At 47.5% G+C, this 24,434-nt stretch overlaps 2 protein-coding genes and 1 long non-coding RNA gene across 21 annotated transcripts in view; 1 reads left to right on the forward strand and 2 right to left on the reverse strand.

Annotated features, from left to right (window-relative positions):
- Pik3r3 (phosphoinositide-3-kinase regulatory subunit 3) overlaps positions 1 to 7,064 on the forward strand; it is a 122,764-nt gene extending 115,700 nt beyond the window's left edge. For all 8 annotated transcript variants that reach the window (XM_087550901.1, NM_001429916.1, NM_001429917.1 and 5 more), the window contains 1 exon segment: positions 3,520 to 7,064. In XM_087550901.1, the coding sequence (XP_087407027.1) occupies positions 3,520 to 3,718 (199 nt within the window). In that variant the 3' untranslated portion in view covers positions 3,719 to 7,064.
- LOC148005993 (uncharacterized) overlaps positions 1 to 24,434 on the reverse strand; it is a 1,435,680-nt gene that overhangs the window by 207,585 nt on the left and 1,203,661 nt on the right. The gene's annotated exons all lie outside the window — the stretch shown is intronic.
- The window catches only part of Mast2 (microtubule associated serine/threonine kinase 2), a 139,375-nt gene continuing 125,667 nt past the window's right edge, over positions 10,727 to 24,434 (reverse strand). For 6 of the 12 annotated variants that reach the window (XM_087549550.1, XM_087549549.1, XM_087549547.1 and 3 more), the window contains 18 exons: positions 21,952 to 22,084; positions 21,168 to 21,229; positions 20,643 to 20,728; positions 20,003 to 20,211; positions 19,065 to 19,203; positions 17,796 to 17,928; positions 16,916 to 17,081; positions 16,362 to 16,463; positions 16,002 to 16,124; positions 15,760 to 15,869; positions 15,295 to 15,449; positions 14,805 to 15,076; positions 14,514 to 14,708; positions 13,732 to 13,958; positions 13,412 to 13,534; positions 12,856 to 12,992; positions 12,578 to 12,771; positions 10,727 to 12,287 (listed from right to left, as the gene is read on the reverse strand). In XM_087549550.1, coding sequence (XP_087405676.1) covers positions 10,780 to 12,287; positions 12,578 to 12,771; positions 12,856 to 12,992; positions 13,412 to 13,534; positions 13,732 to 13,958; positions 14,514 to 14,708; positions 14,805 to 15,076; positions 15,295 to 15,449; positions 15,760 to 15,869; positions 16,002 to 16,124; positions 16,362 to 16,463; positions 16,916 to 17,081; positions 17,796 to 17,928; positions 19,065 to 19,203; positions 20,003 to 20,211; positions 20,643 to 20,728; positions 21,168 to 21,229; positions 21,952 to 22,084 — 4,074 coding nt within the window. In that variant the 3' untranslated portion in view covers positions 10,727 to 10,779. 12 annotated transcript variants of the gene reach the window in all.

Raw genomic sequence — 24,434 nt, forward strand, 5'->3', positions numbered from 1 at the left:
AAGACATCGGATCCCATTACAGATGGCTGTGAGCCACCATGTGGTTGCTGGGATTTGAACTCAGGACCTCTGGAGGAGCAGTCAGTGCTCTTAACCCCTGAGCCATCTCTCCAGCCCCCTTGTTTTTTGGTTTTTTTTTTTTATAATAGCCAGAAATTGGGAACAGCTTAGATGTTCCTCAATAGGAAAATGGATAAAGAAAATGTGGTACATTTACACGATGGAATATTTCTTAGCTGATAAGGAAATGAAACAATAAAAGTTGCAGGTAAATGGAATTTTAAAAAATCATACAGAATGAGCTAACTCAGACTTGGAAAGAACAATATGGCATGTTTTCACTTGTGTGTGGACATTGGCTGTTAGGTCAGTGATAGCCAAGCTGCATTCCATAGGAGCACAGAGGGTAGGGTAGAGTAGGGGGCGGGGGGCGCAGTGGCACAGAGAGGTCTCATTAGGAAAGGGAATACAATAGTTATGGATGGATGGTGGGGCTGGAACAGGAGGGAACAGGAGGACCAAGAGGAGAGACGGGGACAAGGGAGGAAATACGGAGAGAGACAACTTAAATTAATGGTCATTTGAGGAGTCATATGGAACCCTAACACAGTAGACGCGTCCTAAAGTGCATACATATATAAGAGGAGATGTAATGGAAATTGCCAAATAATTGGGAAGACAGAGCCCAACTGGCCATCTCTTGTTACCAAATGGAGCTTCCAGTCACAATATTGGCTCATGCTAATTGAGTTATTGACCAAAGGGACGCCCTGGGGACCTCCAAACACCCCAGGCTGTTGCCAAGACTGTAGGCGCAATCCAGCAACTGACAGCAAGGCGCTATGGCTGAAGACAACACCCACACAAGTCATTTCCTCTGTGTGCTACTAAATGAAATGTAAACACCAACCCAGCCACAGTGTGGGATTGACAGTGGTGGCACAAAGCGTACAGAACTGATCAACCAGTGTGTGACTTGGCTGAAGGCCACTCCATGAGATGGAACTGTACCCAATACTGCTTGGGTAACCAAGGACCAGAGGATCTAGGGTAAAAACCAACTACTACTGTTCAGAGAGAGAGAGAGAGAGGGAGAGAGAGAGAGAGAGAGAGAGAGAGAGAGAGAGAGAGCGCGAGCGAAATAAAAAGACATTCTGCCCTACACGTAAGTGCCTTGCTTAGCCATTATAAAGAATCTTCCTGGCTTTAGTTTTTAATACTGTGCATGCCTTTAATCCCAGCATTCGGAAGCAGAGACGAGCAGAGTTTAAGGCTAGCCTGGTCTATAAAGTGAGTTCCAGGACATCCAAGGCTACAAAGAAAAACCTTGACTGGAAAAACTAAACTAAACTAAACCAAACCAAAACCATAACTAACCAACCAAAACCAAACAAAATAACAACAAACACCTTTCTTCTGTAGTAGATGGGAACAAATACAAAGACCCACATCCAGACGCCATTCAGATTCAGAGAATGAGAGGCCCTGGAACACTGAGGCCTCCATCAGATCTCTCCCAGGATGCGGGAGAGAGGAGGCAGAGAGTGTAAGAGCCTGAGGGGACGAGGACTCTAGAACACAGAGCCCACTTCGTCAACCTGATCAAAGCTCAGAGGAACTGAGGCAGCAGGGGATTTCTGAGTGTGTGAAAAACTAGATCTCTTTTTCTTGTGCCATCTCTTGGGCTCTTTTCCTTCTGTTTGTTTTTTTCCAATCCCAATGTGTTAGTTTTGTTTTATTATTATCCCTTAGAATCCCATTTATTATGAGAGACAGAAAGGGATTGGACCCACATGGAGGGGAGATGGGAAGGAACTGGAAGGAGTAGAGGGAGGGGAAACTGTAAGTAGCATATATTATGTGAGAAAAAAAATTCTATTTTCAATAAAAGGAAAACAAAAATTCAACAAAACGCCAAGAAGGCGACCTCAGAAAAAGCATTATGCATCATGACTAAATAGGCGTCATTTCAGAAAAGCAAGGGCGCTTTAACAGAAAGAGTCAAGTAATGTGATAACACTAGGAGAGGAGCCAAAGAGTGCGTGATTTCCCAATATAGTCACAGAAAGTATTTGCAAACCCAGCGCTTTCATTTCTTAAAGAATAAGATAAACTAGGAATATGGAGGAATTTCTACTACTGGATAAAAGGTTTCATACTTATAGAAATTTGAATGTCTTCCTCTAAGAGCAGTACGTCCACTCTGAAAGGCATCGTGACTAGGCCAGGAGTGGGGTGCTCGCCTCTAATCCCTCCCAGCGCTCAGCAGTAGAGGCAGTGGATCTCTGAGGTTCAGGCCAGCCTGGTCTATGTAGGGAGTATCAGGCCTGCCTACTGTTGACACTTTGTTTTAAAAATAAAAAGACATCGTAATTGGAAAGGAAGAGTTAAAATGGGTTTACAGAGGTTGCAGATTACGTCACTCTCTTTCTCTGTATGTTTGTGTGCATGTGTGCATGTGTGTGTATTATACATATGTGCACATGTGAAAATATGAATGTGTATATATATACACATAGATACACACATCTCCATAGATATAATTACTCATTATGTATGTATCTTTGGACAGGGTTCCATGTACCCAGGTAGGCCTCAGAAGTGTTGTGTTGCTGACACTCAGGCTTCTTCTTCCCTACTGTTGGGGGCTGCCGTGCCCCATTTACACAGCAGTGTTTCTGTGTCTAGCGATGAGTAACCCAAAAGGGAGCTGACATGGCCATTTACAACTAGGAATTGCCTAGGAACTAAACAAATAGGAGTTCTATAGTGATTATCTGAGAAATGCGAATAAAAGTAGCTAAGAGTTTAGTCAGTGAAGATAGCCACATTTTATATCTGGAGCAGTGGTTGTGCTCTCTCCAAGTGCTTTGACCTTTACAGTTCGTGTCGTAGTGACCTCCAAACATAAAATTATTTTCATTGCTACTTTATAACAGTAATTTTATACATATATATATTATATATGTAAATATAAATATATATATCTGTATTTTCCAGTGGTCTTAAGTGACACCCCTGTGAAAGGGTCATTTGACTCCCAAAGGGGTTGTGGCCCACAGGTTGAGAACTGCTCATGTAGAGGCAGTTTTCCTGTCACTGTCACACCTCCTCAGCTCCTTGAAATGTAATGAACTTGATTTTCTTTCTACCGAATATTTTCATAAAGTTGATCTACATAGTTACCACAATCCTAACAAAATCAACAGCCCTTGCTGAATATTTGCAGAAAGAAAAAAAAATTTTCTAAAATTCCTATGAAATGCAAGGGACCCAAAATAACGCAAACAATCTGAAGAAAGTAAATTACAGTGCTACCACCTGTATAAGCTACAGCAGTTGACAGAGAGCAGACTTGCATGTGGAGTGGTGGTTGTGGTTGTAAGTATTTGAGGTCAAGCCTTTGAGAGGCACAGTTGTGTTTGATTAACGGGTGTTTCTTCATGGGGTCCTCTGTGTAACATTTGTTCTGGACTTCCTGTTTACCAGCCATAAGCATTTCCCTGTGTTGTCTTTCAGTGCAGACGGGGAGGTGAAGCACTGTGTCATCTACAGCACTGCTCGAGGATATGGCTTTGCAGAACCCTACAACCTGTACGGCTCGCTGAAGGAGCTGGTGCTCCACTACCAGCAGACATCCCTGGTCCAGCACAACGACTCCCTCAACGTCACGCTCGCCTACCCTGTCCACGCACAGATGCCCTCTCTCTGCAGATAAGCAGAGTGGAAGAGACATGCTCTCCAGCAGTTCTTTCCTATGGTTTTTATTAGACTACGATGAGGGCACTCTTTCGACGTAGACTGCCTGTTTTGCACAAGTGATTCTGTGAATGTGAAGTGGAGAGGCCAAGCAGTAGCTTGGATTTGGGGAGAAATGAGGCCCGGGTCTCTGGCCTCGGCGTGCTGCTGCACTGATGGACTAAGCTGGAAGCAGTTATTGGTTTCATGGGGTTCGGTTTTGTTGTCAGGCACCTTTGAAAGAAGTTAGACTTGTGGGTCGGCGTGGGGTTTATGTGGAAGCCTCTGAAGAGTCCGTGTCTCCTTGTCCTCAACTTGGAGAACGCAGCAGATTGTAGTTCTGCTGGCAGTTGTTTCGCTTCCACAGTCTCTCCCCTTCCCCCGAATAAGGAGCCGATTTGGCTCTGTGGTAAAATGGGATTTGGTTTGGGAGGGAAAACAACCAAAGGAAAATAGGGAGGTGTGGGATTACATTTACAGAATCTAAACCAAGGAGGCAAAAGACCCCTTCAGTTGATGTTACTTCAATTTCACCAACGTAATTTAGGCTTCAGCATCTTAACCAGCTCCTCCCTCTAAAGCACTGTGTTTATAAGCCAACAAGGCAGCACTGCAGACCAAGGCTATGGGAGGACAGTAGTAGCTGAATGGACACTGTACCAAAACTTGAAAGAAACTAGAAATGTGAGTTTGAACAAACACTACAATTGGTCAGTGTGTTTCCCTCTGCCCTGGCCTCCTCTCTCAGATGAGGAATAGAATATTTTGTGGAGATAGTAAGCTGTGAGTCATGAAAAGTTGGTGCTCGTGTGGTGTTTCTTTAGACTAAAGATGTTTGAAACCCTCGTAAGTTGTTTTATGAGTCAAGAAAAGGTGCAATCCAGTGCTTTTAGATGGCTTGATATACCAAATAATGATCGAGAACAGCATTGTTGCGTGCGTCCTCAAGTTTAAAGCCTTGCCAAACTATTCAAGGGTTAATTTGCCTTCATTTCCCTTCCTTCTCTGGATAGGGTTTAGGGAGCTATAGTTAGCTAAAGGAGGACTCACGTTTGTGGTCAGAGACCTCAGTAAATCACATGGGCCCGTCACATTACATGTTATTCCATACTGTGGGTGAAGCTTTTGCCAGAAGAAGGGATCGCTTAGCGTGGAGTTCAGACTATCTGGGAAAATAATCCACAAGCTTTCCTATTTGCCCTTTTTGTGAGCCTGCGGTTAAGGCAGTGTGCATAGCCTGCCCAGCCTGCCCTCAGGCTTCCATGGCTGGGATTTTAGGCCATGAGTCTGCTCCATGTGGTTTAAGCCTTCCAGCTAAGTGAAGTTAGACAGAGGAGAGGGCAGGCATCTGTTTCTGGCTTCATAGTCATTTAAGAGTCCAGCTGCGCCAGAGTCAATCCTGGAGCCATAACAGGCTCAGTATGACTCAGTTGCTTGAGCCCAGAGATTTGCAGTCAGGCACTCTAGATATGCAGCCTGTACCTGGGTCTTGGCTCATAAGGCTTACAATCAGGGAAGTTGGAGTTTGGGGGCCAAAATAAAGACGAATATGACTTTCCCTGAGCACTTCCTTTGGTGACAGTGTCTAGAATGAACAACCGTATAGAGATAGGTCAAAAGCTTTGGGTAATGGTTGTCACAGGTGAGGGTAGGGTATGCTATTGCTTTTCTTGTTCATGCTCCAGTATGAAATGAGAGGAAATCGGGGGTTGGGGATTTAGCTCAGTGGTAGAGCGCTTGCCTAGGAAGCGCAAGGCCCTGGGTTCGGTCCCCAGCTCCGGAAAAAAAAAAAAAAAGAAAAAAAAAAAAAAAAGAAATGAGAGGAAATCGACCACCCTCAGCTGCTGTTTAAGGCCCAGTATTTTTCAAAATAGCCAGCTTGAAATCTTACTCAGTTTACCAAGTAATGCCAGGCTACTTGTTGATTGGTATACCTATGTGGCGCTGTACTGACGTTGGACTTGCTGAAGCGGTTATATGCTCAAAATTAGGTGGGAGGAATCCCTCTGGTCCAGCACTAAAATTTTAGTATGTCCTGATGCTGTTTTTTTTTTTTTTTTTAAATCTCTTCCAAGTAAGTCAAAATGGAAGAATACACAGCTTTAGTGTTGAACAATGTCCTTACTTTGCAGGCAGACATGGAAGACGTTCAGGAGAAAGCATCTTAGCTCCATACCCAGACTGGACTGTGGAGAACGGCTGTTTTTCAGTCCTACATTCCTTTCCTTTGAACGCTTTTTGAGATCTGAGACTAGGGATCATTTAATTAATTGGAAGCTATCCTTTTCTGACAAGTTGCTTCATGATTTATCTGACCCTGAGCTGTGGAAGTGGCATAAAGACCAGTTTCCTAACCGTGGCCTTGGTGTCTGAGGGGGCCATCATGGCTCGGAAGCACATCTTGGTCTTCTTCCCAGAGCTCAAAGTTTTGTCCCATGATCCAGGTCCTGGGACTGTCTCCTTTGGCATCCTAGCTGTAGTCTCACTGACTAAAGCAGAGGGTAGAGACAGAGCAAACCGTAGGGCACGCCAGCCAGCTCCCCAGCAGGGAAGCAGCTTGGGCTTGGTGAGATACATTTTTTTTTTTTAAAAAATAAAAACAAAACAAGGCTGTTTGCACCCGACACAGTTCAAGCATAGGTAGGTATTTACGTTCTCATTGCTGCTCCAGGATAGAAGACATCCTGTAGCTCCACTCCTAAGACATACAATCTCCACATTCACTTGAGACTCCTTAAGCCAGTGTGGGGTCTCCCTTGTGTGCCTTCTCTGCAAGGTACCAGCTCCACCCATTCTCTTCAACTTAAAAAGAAATGTATCTGAGCAGGCTCTGATTTCTAGGATGATCTCTACTGCCAGGTAGATCTTTGTGAGGTTTCCATGGCATCATAGACCAGGGGTCCATTCTTGGTCCTTTGCTGCCAACTGCTCACTCTTGACTTAGCTCTAGCCATTTGTGACAACCACCCTTGTTTCCTTACAAATCCTCGCATGTAACCTTGGTACTCCTGTTGTTTCTTGTGAAGAATCTATTCTGTTGTCTTTGATGTAATAAAAAAAATCCATGTAGTTTATGTAAAAATAACTGACTCAGAAGGAAGCCAACTGTGTCTTGTGTTGGAACAATTCATAATGTAATTTCTAGACCACTTTTGCAAATTGTTCTTGTCACCAAATGTGTTCAGACATTGCTGTGCAGTTGTGGGGAAGGGGTGGGGGGGGGGAAGGTAAGATGAGAAGATTGTTGGGCTTTTTTTTTAAACCTTCTCCAAATGTGGAATGGTCTGGCCAACTTGCTCCGGATGCAATAAAGACAATGCAGTGAAGCTCTTTGTTTTCTTGGCAGAGGGCAGTGGGCTTAAGGCAGGTTCGGGAGGAAGGTAAGAGGTTCTGCAGTCTTGGGGGCCATACTGGAGAGATTCTCCCTCCTGTCAGAGGATATCAACAAACCTATCTACCCCGCCCCCAATTAAATGAAAGCCATTTCCTCCCTTTAACTCCTATTTGCGTAAATGCATTTTATTGGTTCTCATGGTCAGAAATAATCATTTTCTCTTTCTCCTCTGGGACTAGGAGAAATGGACTTAGTTTTATAGTTTATCCTCTTGTCCCTCTTCAGGGCACTTTACCCACATGCATGGTCAAGGAATACCTGTGTATTTACCTTGTGTTACACCTTTATTCCCTGCTGTGTCGTAAGTACAAAACGTGAATTGTGAATGAGATTTAATCCCAAAACAGACAAATTTATCTCTTTGGAAATCTCTACTCAGACAGCATCCCACAGGCATTCTGGACTAGAGAAAAAGTGGACTATCAACTGGCTCCCTGAGTGTCCTATCGCCAGACCCTCAAACCTGCCTAGAGCCATATAACCCACCTCTTTTCTGTTAAATCACAATAGGTACCCCAACCAACACACACACCACATCCCTTATATATTTTGGATTCTATTTCCTCTCTGGAATCTTTTTTCCACTCAGTTTGATCATCCACATTTTATTGTACAGTTCTAACAGAGATAGCTGCTTTTCTAGAGAACCCAAGTTCAGTTCACACCCTCATGGCAGGTCACAACATCTATAATCCCAATTCCAGAGGCTCTGACCCACTCTCTGGCCTTTGTCTGTGGCACTGCATGCATGTGGTGCAGATATACACGCAAGCAAAACACCCATATCCGTACTTCTCGCAAATTCAGGCATCCTCATTCTACTCTTGAACTCCATCTGTATCCACCCCCTTATCCCTTTTTTCCACAGCAGGGGCCACATCAATGTCAATTTCCTCACCTGAAATTTCCCGCTATTGCTTGCAATTGTACCCTCTGAAATGCTAAGCAGTCATTGCTTCTGTTCCCTCATTAAACCAACCACTCTTCTCCACACACCACCTAGTTTTCTTCTGACAGGTTTCATTTCTGACTTTTCTAGTCTTCTCACCTTGGGCCTCTTTACCTAAGTTTTGCCTCTATCACCAAATTCACCTGTGAGTAGGGCAATCCATTTCTTTTGCGCAGATCTCTATTGTAAGATCTCTCATATTCAGGAGGCAGAGTGTGGTGCTCTGAATGAGAATGGCCCCAGTTGTTGGGACTGTTTGGTAAGTACAGTGGTGTGTGTGTGTGTGTGTGTGTGTGTGTGTGTGTGTGTGTGTGTGTGTGTGTGTGTGTTGGGACTGTTTGGTAAGTACAGTGGTGTGTGTGTGTTTGTGTGTGTGTGTGTGTCCTTGTTGGAGATGTGTCAATAGAGGTGGGCTTTGAGGCTCCACGGCCCTGCCATATCTGATATTCCTTCTGACTCCTGCTTGAGGACCAACATGTGAGCTCTTAACTCTTACTGCTCCACCACCATGGACTTTAACCTTCTGAAACCATAAACCCAATTAAACACTTGAAGTTGCCCTGGCCAAATGTTGTTTTCTTTTAAGACAGGGTTGATGCAGCCCTGGCAGCTCCGGCAGCCCAAGAGCTCACTATGTAAACAGGTTGGCAGTTCTCCTTCCTCTACCCAAGTGCCAGGATCAAGTGTGGGCCACCCCTGGCAGGTCTAGCTTCTTTCTGATCGAGGATCTCACTCCCTACTTCATTTTTCCTTTTTTCCTTTCTCACTTCATTCTGTATGGTCCCTGTGTGGTCCTTATCTTATGCAGGTTTAATTTCCGTCTATCTTCTGATAGTCTCTCATTGTTGACAGATTGGTGCACTATTCACAGGCTTATGTGAACTACTACTAAAGCCTGTCTGTACTACAGGCAAAGAAGAGACAATCTAAAGCAAAACCTGGTGCCACTTGCTCAAAGCCGCCTTTGAGAATCTGCTCAGACCCATCAGTGTTGAGCTGAACTTGGGTTGATGCCCAAGTATTTCTGTAGTTCCATTAGGAGATGTTTAGAGGTTGTACCCACTTCCAACCTCCTAGAACTGTTTCCAGTGAACTGCAAGTGCTTCCTTCCTCCCATCTGCCCCCTTCACCTAGGCTCTGGTGCTTCTGAGCAGATCCCGACGTGAGAAAATCACTGCCTCCTTAGTCATCCTGTGATATTCCAGGCAATAACCTGTGGTCTGTTTTCAGGACCTACTGCAGCAAATACAAAACAAGAAGTTACAGAACTATCAGAAATGAGTAAGGCAGGTGTTCCCGATGGAGCAGAGCTCTCGGACCCAGCAAGTCTAGCTTTGAAATGCTTGGTTCCCTGTCCTGTGATGCTAACTCTGATCATTGCACCCAATGTTCCAAAACAGAAGTACACCGTACACAGCCCTAGCTGTCAGCCATGGCTTTTATGCAGCAAAGCTCCAGTTCATGTTGCACAGGGACCTGTTACTGTCAATCTAATTTTTGCAGGTTACTGCCTTCCCCACACAGAATGACAAAGCTGCAGAAGCCCAGAAGTAGTGGCTTTTGTTTCTAGGGCTCCCTGTATCTTTCTCAGAGGCAGGCATTAGATTATGGGGCAGGTAGCATAACTATCAGTTCAGGAATTTACAAGTCTGGCCTTACTTTACTACACAGAATCTTCCAGGTTCCTGCCATGATGTTACCTCCTCTTACCTACCCGCGGGTCCCCTGTAAGTTTCCCTCTCAAACACTACCAACACATATAGTTCTAATCACTCAGGGTTGCTCATTGTAATATTTAGCAGAAGAAATCTCAACCTATAACATCCCAGGAACAGTCTGTCACTAAATAAGTAGGCAATTCCATTTTCCTCTCATCTGGCCCTCTTACCACTCTAACGTTCCTCTCTTGGATCTTGTGCTCTAGAGTGTGTATTACTGTGTGGGCCTTTTTCATGCTAGATAATTCTACCACTGCGCTATACCTCCCAACCCCTTGCCTTTAATGTTGTGCCCAGGGGTGTCATTGTTGATAAAACGTAGCTCTCATTTCCATATATTTTATTACCTTCTGGATACCCCATATATATCTCCTAAATACACCTGAAGTTAAACTCGTCACTTCCTTGTATGTTTTACTGGCTAAGACACAAAGTTAGGTAACTAAAAGTTCTAGAGTCAGAGGTCCAAGTTCTAATCCCAGCTCTGTCCAAACTGCATTGGCTTGGGCAGGAAAGCTCATGTCCTTAATCTACCAAGCAGGAATATTAATGGCCACAAGCCCTCACTTCGTGCTCCATTACATATAGTCTCTGGGCTGGCCCCTGCTTGCTCCTTTTGTACTCTTAGAGCTATGCAGAAGGATGGTAAGCCACACTCTGCCCTCAAACTGCCAGACCTAGTTCCTCTGAACATAGAAGGTTTATGGCCATTCTTTCCTGAGCTACTCCCTACGCTTATACCCAGAAAGCTTACTGTCCGGCACCCATTTATGCCTGAGTTCAGAGACTTCACTATCTGAGTAAATCCAGCTGGGTTAGGCTCCTTTCCTAAGAGTGGAAACACAGTCATTACAATCCTGTAGCAAAAGGCCCCAGACCGAGAGACTTGTCTATATGACCAATGGAAAGAAGCAAACAAAGGCCAAGTGGTTTCCAGGAGGGTGTATTACACAGGTGAGTGCAAGGAGAGCAAACAACTGCTATGTTTGCTTTAAAAGCTCATCTGATGTCAGTGCTAAGTCCTGATGCTCTTGCTGGCCCCCAAGTTCTTGGCTTCTCCAGAGCAGACTGGGCCGGGTTTCTGGGCTCAGATGGTGGGCTCTGCATGGAATGTCCTGCCTCCTGTTGCCTGAGGAACCAGGCACTTCGGTGATGCTCAGGGATGGGTCCTCTTTCTCCATTTGCTCACATCCAGACTCCCATAACCAGTTCTGGCTGGGGACCTCAAGAAGCGGATGGGTCAGCCCACGGACACTTGGTGGCTGTGGCTTCTCTTCCTCAGGAGACAGGTTCTTAGGAACCTGAGTTGGAACTGTGGTTTCCAAATCTTGGGAGTTAGCTGGTTCACCTGTCCTTGTTATCTTCTTGTTTGTGGATGCTCGGTCTGGACCCTCAATAAGGAATTTCCAGGACCATGTCCCTGGCTTTCCAGAGGTGGAGGTGGCAGCAGAACAACTGGTAGGGGTGAGTTCTGAAGAGCTGGGATGAAGTGTAGCTAGTGCCTGTGTGTGGAGCTGCCGCGCCTCCCAGCAGCCTTCAGAGGGGGTGGGGCTTGTGGGTCCAGACCTGCTCAGGCTAGGGGCCTGTAAGGAGTTGGTAGCTTCCTCAAAGGCTTGTGGCCTCCAAAGCTTCCTCTGGGAGAGCCCAGGAACTTCTATTCTATTCCCTGTCAACAGGCCCGAGAGTACAGGACCCCGGTTCTTTAGATCCCTATGCAAGAAAGTGTCCTCTTCCCTACCCTCTCCCGAACCTTTAGGGAGTAGATTCTGGCTTGCTTCTGGGTGGGGGGACAATCTTGGCTCCTGGGTGGCCTGGCTGTTCTCGGGCTCCTCATCAGTGTCATCTTCTGAGGAGTCTACTTCCCGGATAGCTTCTTGTTTTTGCAATGACTCTCGGCGTTCAGCTCGGTCCTGCCGTAGGGTCCCAAGGGCCCGTGAAGGAGCAGGCTGCAGCACCCCCTTTCCTGGAAGTGGTCCTTTCCCAGAAAGCACACTTCTGGTTCCAACTACCTCCAGAGGGTTGGCTTCCCTGGGTGTCAGTTCCTTCTTCAGCTCTCCGTGGGGCAGGTCAAGACTATGCTTTCGGGAAGGCGCTAACTTCTTCTCAGCAGCTGCCAGTGCAGCCGCAAGCTTCTCAGCAGACTGCACCCTCTTAAGTAGCGGAGAGCGGGGTGGCTCTGCACTCTTGGGCCGTGAGAGCTGCCTACCTAGTGGAGGAGACAAGTGAAGCTTGGTAGGAAAGGACTGAGACCCATGGCCAGACAAGGGTGATGGGGAACGCTGAGGGGAAGCTGCTGCTGCTGGTGGAGAAGGGGTATGGGCCAATGGTGACAGTGGGATGCTGCCTGCTGACTTGCGCCTTGGCGAGCGGTACTGGCGTTGGAGCTTGGGTGCCAATCCATGAAGGGAGCTGGGCCGTGTATGTCCGGAGCCAGCAGGAGAGCTGGGCACACTGGAGCTGGGAGAGCTGCTCTGTGATGAATTCCCTCCTACTTTGGATAGTTGCATGGGTGGATGGACAAACAGAAAACAACACATCAGTGTTAGTTGTTAGAAGTGATGGATGGCAAGGCAGAACTTCGCTTTGGAATGCCCAGGACTGTTGCTCCCATTACACTAACTGGTGGACTACAGTCCATTTACTCAACCCCTCACCGCCTTATCCACCAATTCCCCCCAAGACACCTGGATTTAGAGTTGGGCGCATGGGAAGCAGATGGCTAACGTTCACCATAATTGCCCAAGGGATGGTTTCTGATCTGCAGGGGAACCCCTGTACCTGAGTGCACAGTATCTGGGGCTACCCGGTAGCCCTGAGGAGGAGATCGGGGAGAGAGGCTGTGGCTGTGTGTGGGAGAGCAGGGCCCACTCTCCCCCGATGACAAAGAGCGGTTAAGGGAAGAAAGGCTGCGGCTGGTGTGTAGCAAGGAGGCCTGCTTTGTGATTTTCCGGAATAGGGAGTTTCTTTTTCGGCTGTAGAGATAAGGGGACATCATACTCTAGGCCTGATCAAACGTGGGCATCCTGGGGTAGACCTCTGGACCAAGTCTGTCTCACCTTTCCTGCCCGTCCTTGCCCCGGCTCCTTTTGCTCCTTCGGGCCATCTTGGCCTTAGAGCTGCCTTTCCTAGCCGGCCCCACTTTGATGGATGTGTTCTCCAAGGGAGTTGTTGAAATTGATACCTTGTTTCCACTCTAGGGCGCCAAGCAGAAAAAAGGTAGGCAACTTTGGCTGGGCCGGTGGCTGTTTTCTCCTTTTCTCCATTTAACCGTATTCTTCCTGAACCACAGGTCAGTCTTTGTTCTTCCACACCCACATGTAAACAAGCACCATTTCCCCTCACAGGACAGAAAATGGTTCCAAGGGGCACTACAGAGTAGTTTAGGAATGGGAAGACAGCAGTACCTCTCCTGTCCTGTCCCATCAGTCTTACTTGCAGTTTAGAAGGGTTTGAGGTTTGGCCAGCAAAGGTTAATTAGCACATGGAGAAAAATCTCCTGTTTGCACATTCAAATTCTGCATGTCCTTATATCTACCCTTAATGCAACATGTACGTGTGCCCAACCTCCCACTCCCCTCATGGCGAGCCCAGTCAGACACCACAGACACTAACCTTCAGAACCAGCTCTACCACTTCTGTATGGACCAGCCCGTGCACGGGCTCACCATTGACGTGGGTGATGAGGTCACCCTGACGAAGCCCCGCTTCACTGGCTGGACCACCGTCCTCCACATGCTGCCTCAGGAAGAGAAGAGTCTTCAATTCTGAGCCTGGTTATGCTCCTGTGACCCTTGACCTCCACACTCCCACCCCCTCTAGTTTCTGTGAGTTATGAGAAGGGCAAACAGGCTCTGGTAAGGGGAAGTGGGGAAAAAAAAATATATATATATATATAAAGCTAGAGGACAACACCCCTTCCTGGCCAGACATACCCACACCATATGGTGTACAGTGTAGACATCTGAGTCACCCATGTAGACACGAATGGCCCGCAGGGTGAAGCCATACTTCTTGCCAGCTCGGTGGATGATGATGGGAGGCCTCAGGCTGCCGAGGGCAGGCAAGAAGTCCCTGCTTGGAGAAGAGTCCCTGGATGATGGGTTGGATGACTGAGAATGTGGAGACATGGGGCTGGCCAATGGTGAACAGGCATGGTGTTCTGGAGAAGCAGAAACCAAGATTTAGTGATCAGAGGTCTTGACACGGCCATGATCCCGGATGGCCCAAGCTGTTGATCCCAACCAGCTCCCCGTCATGGACGGAGCTGGGGCTGAGGGGCTCTAGGTTGGAATGCAGGGGATGGGAAGAGCTGGGTGGGACAGCACGCACATGTGTAACAGACTCTGAAAGCCATGAGCATTCACGCAGCAGTCGTCCTGTGCACTCATTATATACAGCCAGTTACGATTCTTCTACATGATTGTACATGAACACATCCATGTACAGTCTCAGGACAATGTGGTCACGGTGAAGAGCCTTTCAGCATTGTTGACTTGAACATTATTAGCTCTCTGCTCCAAAGCCTGCACTTCTGCATCTACAGCCCTGCCCTCTGATCCCCTTACATGTACACTGTAGATATCAACACCCATCTTCAGGGACCTCTATCTGCATGGGAAGGAGGCGTCTCTCAAATACTTACCTGCTTTACACACATGCACCGGCAGACCATGTCCTTCCTACGGATTTTATCTTAGTTCCCTGCTGGCCTTACCTGAAGGAATGAGGAGGGACAGGGCTGTGGCTGAGGCTGACTTAATCACTTTGTTGACAGGGCGAGTGGTGCGCTTCTCTATAGAGTCCCCAGAGAGCAGCCGGTGCCGGGCCCTGCGCACAGCTAGGTCACTGATGGCTTTGGCTGTAGCTTCCTCAGCTAATTGTGGGGTCCCACGGCCTCGTGTCTCCATGGCTGTGGGTCCAAGTCAACAAAGAGACCTGTGATTCAGCTCATCCTCTCCCTGTACTGTACTCCCGCCCAGGCCTCCCACCGTCCTCGGGGCCACACCTGGACAAGACCGACTGCTTTGGCCAGGAGGCTCCTCGTCCAGCTTCAGCTGCCTCTCCAGTGGTCGTTCAGGAACAGGCCTAGATGACCCCTCTCCAGATGGGGGCGTGAGGACCCAAATACCTTCCTGTTGTTGCTTCCGAGGGGTGCTACTGGTCTCCTCAGCACAACGAGGCACATCTGGGAGGCCTGAGCGGTGCCGCACTGTCATTGGAGGGCTGGAATCACTCTCTGTGTGGGATGACTCAGACACAGATAACCGCTTCCGCAATCTGAAACAGAGGGCCCAGGTGGGGTGAGGTGGCCCAGGTGGTCTCCCTTTGCTGCCTCTGCTGAGGTTACCTTAGAGGCACACTTAGTCACAGACCTTTTCAGACATTTTACCAGACTTCCCTGGCAAATGTTATTTAACTAGCAACACCCTCCTCCTCCAGCATCTGGATCCACCCCACGATGTGACAACTGAGCCTGGTGAGCCCCGGGTGCTTACATCTCAGGGGACCCAATCACCCAGCTGCGGTCTCGGCCCTTCAGTCCTGCCAAGCCATCTGAGTGATCTTCCTTCTCCTCACTCAGGCTGCGCTTGGTTGGGGGTGGTGTCCGGTGTCCCTCAAGCAGGGAAAGCCTCTCCATGCTACTGTAAACCTATGGACACAGGAGTCACATGACATGGCCCTGAGAGCAAAGGGTCTTCTTGGGGTCTGACGGTCAAGGCTTTGAGGCAACCCCTCCTCTGGCCCCACTCCATTCAAGCTACATAGCTCCAGAAGCTGCTCTGCTGAGCCATCCCTGGTAGGGATGGGTGATTCTAGAAGCTCCTGTTGTATGTAACCCTAGCCTTTTGATCTCCTTTCTGGAAAAGGTCCTATCAAAACTTCTTGAGCCTGTCCTAGGCATGTCCCTTGACAGGGTCTCTTCTCTCAACTCCCATCAGCCTGGGCTTCCTCAGTCACACCTTGCTGAACCTTGGAGAGCAGGAAGAAAACTGGCGGATCTCAAGGCAGCCATCCTCACTCACTTCCTCCTCATCCTCGGAGTCCACATGGTGGTATCGTTCTGAACGGGCTGGACCAAATACAGTTAGTTCAGTTAGCTTCAGTGTCATTGTTGGTGCCATCCTGGTGGCAGCAGCAGGACCCCATAGCAGTTTTGGACATTCACAGTTCACGCTCCCCTTTACCCCACCAGTGGTCTTACTATCAAAGTAGCTGGTATCATCCTCTGACTCCAGTTGAGGTATGAATTCAGCCTTCTGGCGAAGAAGTCCTGTCCAGTCCAGACCCATGAAGAACGGGTGCTGCTTCACTTCATAGGCACTACCTGCAGACACAGTGGACGGGGGACAAGATTGGCTGCATGGACTGTGGGACATCAGTCATGTGAGAAGCTGGTTACAAGAAGGCAGGCTGGGGAAGTCTCAGTTCAAGTACTCTTCCTTCTTTGCCTAAAGGGACAGGGGAGTTTCGGGATCAAGAGTGGTTGCCATTGCGCTTTAGGGTCCACAGATGTAGCTTCTCTACCCCCCTGAGGTGAGGACAGGAGAAAGGCCCAACTTACTTGTGCCCAGTCTTTCTAGTGGGTTCTGGTGAAGCAGTTTGGAAGTGAGGTCTTGGGCATCTGGGGGAAGTGCATCATCACCCTCAGGCCACACAATCTCATCTGAAGTATCATGGGTGAGAAAGAAAAAACTTGTAGAATGTGGAGATGCAAAAGATGTTAGTATAGGTAGGGAGAGCCTGGCTGGGAGCTCCTCAGAGTCTTTGTCTGGGACCCCAGTTCCTGAAGTCCCATAGGTTCCCCCACTCCCAGGGAAGAGTCATAGTCCCTCCACTGCCTGCTTCTTGATCCAGTGTGGGCACTGGGAACAGGGACTTCCTGCTCCTGAAGCTCTCACCTGCCACTTTACTCTAAACACAGAACTCATTCACTTATGTCTCATATCGACACAAGAGCGACACAGAAAGCTCTAGGACATGACATGTGCACATGTATGTGTGCAGAAACACACACATGCATCCAAAGAAGCAAGCCTACCAGAAACATCCACTCATTAGAAAAGAGAGCTCTAGCGGACAGCCCGACTCCACAGTGATGTAGAGGGAAGTACCTACCGCTGATCACTTGCCCAAAGAGCTCCTCCGGAGTGTCTCCAAAGAAAGGGACGCAACCCACCAGGAACTCATACAGGATTATGCCCATGGCCCACCAGTCCACTGGCTTCCCATATCCCTGACGCAGGATCACCTCAGGTGCTATGTATTCCGGGGTCCCGCATACCTGAGTACAGAGAAGCCAGGCTGCCTCAGAATCCTGAGGCGACCTGCTGGCACGGCAGTAGGGGATGCTCCTACTGCTGGAGTAGAGAAGTCTCTGAATGAAGAGGCAGCTTACCTTACTAATGAGTAACAACAACATCAACCCCAGGGAACTAGAGTTAAAGCTCTTGGTGAGGAGGGTCTCTGTATTTCCTAACTAACTAAAATGTCGAATTCTAGCCCAAACCCACTGCTCTCACTCTCTTCTGGATCTGGTTTTAGAACTGGCTCCTCCTCCCAGAGGTGAACTTAGTAGTCACCTATGGACATCCCAACCTGAAATATCAAGTCAGAGAGCATCAGGGGGCTGCTCTCCAGAAAATGGCAAAGCATCCGATGTAAATGTGGAGCTGTGCTCCAATAGGGAAGGGCACAGGAGAGCTGTACCTCAGGCTGCTCTCACATGAAACTATCAGCAGTTCAATGCCTCCTTCATCCAACCCCAGGGATCAGCAGTTCAATGCCTACTTCATCCAGCCCCAGGGAACCTTTTATCCCCTCTGTCTCAGGGATCATCTGCTCTCCACACGTGCTACCTGTTTCAGTGCTTCCCTGGAGCTAAAAGCAAAGCATGAAGTTGCCATGCTAATACTCAGGCGCAGATTAAGCAAGTAACTTCAAGGCCTTATTCTGAGGCCTGCAATCAACCCCCAAGGTTTTCCCCAGGCTTACTTACCTGCTTGTCTAGGAACTCCCGGGCATCCTTTTCAATATGGCCCTCATACAAGTTGGTTGTCAAACTCATGAGGCCAATTTTAGAAAGTCCAAAGTCAGTGAGTTTGATGTGCCCCATGGATGTAATTAGAAGGCTGTTGAGACCACAGAAATAAAATCATGGAGTACTCCCTCAGCTGTCCCGTAGTACTGATTTAGTATTAGTTTCTGCATGGTACCAAGGGACACAAATGGGGAGTGCAGCTCTAAAGTAGCAGCCCTGGCTCGGTAAGTACACTTCAGCCCCCCTTGCAACTCCATCTCTTTGATGTCCACTTTCAGTCCATACCTGAAGAGGAAGGAGACTGCTCCAGGGTAGAGATCAATCATCCTAGAGCAGCTGCCATGATCACTAACAATCCCTCCTCTAAGCTGAGGGAGGGACTTAAAAATATCCATCTCAAAGAGAAGGGAAATTGGTAACATCTTTTTCCATGCCCTTGGATATCTTTGGAGGGAGAAACTAGAAATCAGAGACTTCTTTATCTGCCTGGGCCATTCTATTCGATGCTAAGGGCTTCACCTGCCTGGCCTCTATTCTAGTGATTCCCAAATTTCTTTTTTTCTTTTTTCTTTTTTTTCGGAGCTGGGGACCGAACTCAGGGCCTTGTGCTTGCTAGGCAAGCGCTTTAGCAAGAGCTAAATCCCCAACCCCGATTCCCAAATTTCTATCTCTGGTCCTGATTTCCTTAATGGGCTCTGTCTGTCCAGCTGCCCTGGCCATGAACTCAAACTATCCCAAAGTCAGGTTTCCTACCTGGTTCATCATCTGAGCAAGAAACAAGTGCTGTGATCTACTAAGTCCTGTGATTATCTCCAAACTCTTCTGGAACTGAGGATGCAGTTCAGAGGTAGAGCACTTCCCTAGCATGCACAAGCCCTTGCTCTTGATTAACAGCACCCAGGAAGGAAGGGAGGAGTTATTTCTAGAATGCTCAGCAGAGCAAATGCACTGTTTTCATTTCAGAAGGGAGGAATTTGAGGCTCAAAACTTTAATTAAAAGACTGACTCAGAATTAACAAGCGTAAGTGGCCATCTGAACATAGGTTTGCATTTCAAAGCTAATTTTCTGTAGTCACTATTAGATGTGCTGATTTTTTTTCATTCTGCTTGGTTTCTTTTGTTTCCTAGTAGCCATTCTAAGATGATCCAATGATCTAAACAAGTATTTCTCCCACTTATCAAAAGACTTGAGGAAGTCCTAACAATAGGGAGAGACCGTGGGCATACTTGTCAGGCTTGAGGTCACGGTGTACGATGCCGTAGTTGTGTAAGTATTCCAAGGCCAGCACCGTTTCCGCGAAGTACAGACGAACCATGTCCACAGGTAGGGCCCCGATGTTCTTGAGCAGAGTGGCACAGTCTCCCCCTATAAAGAGCCCAGGCTACCATGAGAAAAAGTTATCATGATCCAGCCCTGCTCTAGCCAGTTCTTAGGCTTTATAGAACCCAAGGTAATAGCCTCACAGAGCAGCTTGGTACTGAGCCCGGGATTCCAGGGTGGGAGACAGATAATAGGAAGCAGGAAATCAATTAGCCAGTGGCTTTCAAGACTCTCATTTAGAAGACTGAAGGAAGGAATGCAGGCCTTTATACATTCATCATGACTTGCTAGGATAAGACTAAGTTTTTGGGATGGGAATACTGTATTCAAAGATTCCATATGCTAAAATACTTGTTTATTCCACTTCCTTTTTTCCAGTAATGAATGCCCAATAAAGGGAAAGCACAGCTTCATTGAGGCTCAACTTTAAGTCTTAGGGAAAATATGTTTGGAGCTGTACATAGAGTGTGTGTGTGTGTGTGTGTGGGGGGGGGTGCTGCACAGTGGCTGCCCCCTGCAGAGCTCTGCCCTTGCTGCTCTTCTAGTCTAGTCCTAGAGTATTTGTCTGGTTTAGGGGTGGCCCCTTCACAAGTCATCAGCCAGATGCAATCTTCTCAGAGCCCCACATTGGGCCTTTGTGGTTACTAAACTAAAAGCTTTGCTCCTGTCTGAGGGAGCCTCAGATTCTGGGGAATATTATAGATGCTGGGTTGCCGTATCAGTCTCCAAATGGTCTTGAAAGCTGCAGCCTGAAACTTCAGTACAAAGACATTGGTCCCTTTTCAGGCTTACGTCTCAGACTGCATTGTGACTTCCTTCCCCTCAGCAACCTTTGCCCCAGTACCTTCAACGTATTCCATCACCATGCATAAGTGACGCTTGGTCTCAAAGGAGCAGAACATGCTGACCACAAAGGGGTTTTCAGCAAAAGTCAGTATGTCGCGTTCCACAAATGCCTGCTGGATCTGGTTCCGTAGGATTAGGTTTTGCTTATTAATCTTCTTCATAGCAAAGCGCTGCCGAGTGGACTTGTGCCGCACCAGAAAGACAGCCCTGGGAAAGACAGCCAGCCCAGCCCAGCCCCCAAGGGCTCTCAGCACCTCAATTGTACATTCCATAACCCCAAGCTGCCTCTTCATCCCATGTATGTACACAGAACAGTGAAGATCTTGGGGTGTGCCTGCTACTGTGCCAATTAACTCTTTTAATTTCCTGGCAGACCAGATTGTGAGGAGCCAGCTCAGTATTTCCAGAACTCAGGGAGCACTACCAAGACAGGTGGGAATCTTGCCTGGGCAAAGAATCAATGTTTAGATGCCAGAGGAAACTGACCTCTTGACACTCCAGGAGAAATTCAAGAAGGGAGCAGGTCCACCTTAGGGTATTTTTTGCCCAGGGGACTGGGAATCATACACTCTCAGAAGGAAGAGACCAAGGGCTGAGTCAGCTCTATTCCTGGCCCCAATCTGACCCCATGCCTTTACCCATAGGCGCCATTGCTGATGAGCTTAATGGTCTCAAAGTCCTCTTCAGAGGGGGTCTTTTTAGATGGCTGAGATGCCCCACGCCCCTGGAAGACAAAGGGAAGGAAGGAAGTAGGTAGGTTTTCAGAGCTTGGGGAAGTTGTGCGGCCACAGCACCAGGTCTGCCCATGCTTTCCCAGGAGCCACACTTCTTACTGCCTTTAGATGCTCCCCTCCCAAGACATTTACTGCTATTTAATGTGTATGAGTATTTGCCCATATGTATGTATGTGTACCACATGTATGCATGTGTGACTGGTGCCCATGGAGCTGAGAGGAGGGCGCTGGATGTCTTGGAACTAGAGCTACAGGTAGTTTTGAGTCACTGGTGTGGGTACTAGAAATGGAACCCAGGTCCTCTGGAAGAACAGCAATACTCTTGACCACCAAGCTCTCTCTCTAGCCCCCAAATATTCTTTCAAAGCAAACTTAAAGGCTTCCCAGAGCTCAATCTCCAAGACTGAGGCAGGAACTCAGGATCTTTACCTCAACTGAATCGTCTGTCTCCGGAGTATCAGGGCTGTCATAGCTGCTCAACTGGACCATTTCTAGAAACATGCAAGGATATCAAAGAAAACCTCACAGCAGTGGTTGGCATTTTGGCCATATTCTCATATGATATAGCAGGTACTTCCCGTGTCAGCCTGCAAGTAAACCCAGTCCTGTGGCTCTGTCCTTAGCAAGGCACAGGTCTCACACATGGAAACGAACCACGTGCTTGGACTTTAGTATGTCTACAAGCTCAGTACAAGTTGAAGTCCTAGCATAGTCTAGACAAGCTTCTCTCAGACTTGCAGTATTTCCTGGATAACAGGGCTCTGGAGGCTTCCAGTACTCATCCTTCAGACCAAGACTATGCTACTTACTGGGTCAGGGAAGCAAACAGACAGGAGGAGAACAACTACAGAGCAAGACAAGTAAGCCCGCTATTCATGTGGGGGCTAACATGAACTCCAGAAGAATAAAGCTAAACTCTACAGCAGAACTGGACAAACCCCAAACAGGAAGACTTGTAAGGGGCTAATAGGAGAGGGAAGTATGTAGAAGAGGGATCATTTTCCTTACTGACCTGGTTTGATCTGAGGCTCTAAGTCCAATCTACCTGGGACCAGGCAAGCCTGGCTAGGACAGAGCAGATGAATGTGGAGAACACTGATTCAGAAGAAGAGGCTATGAAACAGTGGAGACCACAGGGTGTTGGCTGTGGTCTTGAGACTCTGAGGTTAGGTCATGTCCTTCCTTAAAGCTACTAGACATCATGTTCACTCACCCTCTAGGGGATCCCGTGTGAGGCCCAGCTGGCTAACGATGTAGCGGGGAATGTCACATTTAATTCCATGTCCCTCTTTGGCATGACCCTCAGCTGCTTCTAAGAGGTGGTAAAATTCTTCAGGGTCAAACTCCTGTGCCAGAGAAAAGAGGTGGTCAGTGGGGAGAGATATAAGCAAGTGCTGTTGCCTTTCTTGACATTCAAGCACATACCAGAGGGAAAGAAACCAAACTTCGTTGTGATGATACCCTGTTCCCTAAACACCTAGAACAGGATGTCCAGAGCACGGAACAGAGCTGGTCTGTAGCTCGCCTCCAGACGACTTCCTACACATAGCACAGACCTCCTGGTAATAAGCAGAAGAGTTTTTGACTTCACGAGCTTTAGCCTATTCACCTGTTTCCACTGCAGACTCTTTTAGCAGGTGGCATCGTCAGGCACGCTCAGGTGATCAGTCTTGAGCACTGCTGGTGCATACGCAATCACAGTTCACAGTGCTTTGGCCCGCCTCAGCAGAGCGCACACCTTCAGATATTACTGAACACTTTGTATGTGCAAGGCCTAGAGTGCCAGTGTTGATAAAGCGTGGTTTACCCATGACAACAGGTACTCACTGCTGGGTGCCTGCCCTTTCTCACACTCTGGGCTACACTATCGATTCTCTGACTGCAGAGGAAATGACAGTGTGCGGGGATATGCTGATCCTCAGGACCACAGGTAGGAAGAAGAACAACATGCAAACCTCCTGGCTACAATTCTGTACCTTATTATAGACTTCATATTCTTTTTCTTTTCTTTTCTCTTCTTTAAAGATAGGGTCTTTCTACATAGCCCTGGATGTCCTGGAATCCACTATGTAGTCCAGGCCTGTCTTTTTTTTTTTTTTTTTTTTTTCTTCCAGCTGGGGACCGAACCCAGGGCCTTGCGCATACTAGGCAAGCGCTCTACCACTGAGCTAAATCCCCAACTTTTTTTTTTTTAAGATTTATTTATTATATATAAGTACACTGTTGCTGTCTTCAGACCAGAAGAGGGTATCAGATCCCATTACAGATGGTTGTGAGCCACCATGCTGGGAATTGAACTCAGAACTTCTGGAAGAGCAGTTAGTGCTCTTAACCACTGAGCCATCTCTCCAGCCCAGGCCTGTCTTGAACTCTAAGGTATCCTCTTGCCTTTGCCTCTGCCTCCTGAGTGATGTTTTTCTATACTGTATGAAGATGTGTCTCTATCCTTACTTGCCTGCCTAAGGCAGCTTCTGATTGGTTAAAGTAAAAAGCCTATGGCCTATAGCAAAAGGCAGAATTGTAAGGTAGGACTTCAGACTGAGAGAGGAACTCTGGGAAAGAAAGGTGCAGTTGGACAAGGAGGAAGAAACAGGCAGGGAAGGAAAGAAGGTAACTAACAAGGCATGTGGCCAATAACTGAGTTCTGAGCTGGTGGGAAATAATGCCTCGCTCTAAGACCAAAGCCTATAACAAGCGGTCTCCCATCAATACTTGGGGACTGTGGCAGGTACAGAAAAACCCATGGTTACGCCTGAGTGCTGAGATTAAAGGTATATACCACCTTGCCTGATCAGACGTCATACTCTTGACAAAGGAGGATTAGATCTGCAGCCTTTGCTTTATATCCATCTCCATTCTCTCTGGTCTCTGTATCTGAGGACTGCACTATTAACAACCAGGATAAACTTAAGACCCAGAGTCCATCACACTTCCTCTTCCTCCTCAGTCTCCAGCTACTAGAACACTCACCTCATAAACACTTCTCTAACCTGTCTTTGTTCCTACTACGGCCTGGCACTGCCTGCCCTTCTTAGAAATGCTTTAAGATCCCTGTGCTGACTGATTCTCCTGGTTCATCCTGCACTCTTGTTCAGTTCAACACCCACTGAACCAAAGGAGTTTCCTTCCTTCCTTCCTTTTCTTTTCCTCTTCCTTCTCCTCGCTGTCTTCTCTTCCTCCTTCTCTTCCTGCTTCCTTTCTTCCTTCTCCTCTTCCCCTTCCCCCCTTTCTTTTTGCAGTGGTAGGAATTAAATTACTTTAGGGCCTCGTACTTGCTAGGCAAGCATAAGTCTGATGGTGTATTTCCTAAGAAATAAATGCACTGATGTATAAATCTAAAACCCAAAACTCTATGGGGTGAAAGAAGGCAGAATACTGCATCAGTAGAAAGGGAAACGCAGCAATAGCAAAAGCAGGGAAGCGATGTCTGGGAAAGAAGAGGAGAGGACTGTACCAAAGGGACACAAAGACCTTTCTGAGAGAAACATTAACCATGGCAGTGATTATACAGCTGGATTTTAATATTTATTAAAACTCAATGGATGGTGAATTTTGTCAATTAATTAAGAAGCTGTGCGTGGAAACATGCTTATAATCCTAGTACTTGGAAGCTAGAGAAAGGTAGATCATGAGTTCAAAGCCAGTCTCAGCTACATACGGAGTCTGATGTCCGCTGGTGTTACCTAAGATCTTGTT

Source organism: Rattus norvegicus, chromosome 5 (assembly GCF_021556685.1).
Source record: "Rattus norvegicus strain SHRSP/BbbUtx chromosome 5, alternate assembly SHRSP_T2T, whole genome shotgun sequence".
Taxonomy (NCBI): Eukaryota; Metazoa; Chordata; class Mammalia; order Rodentia; family Muridae; genus Rattus; species Rattus norvegicus.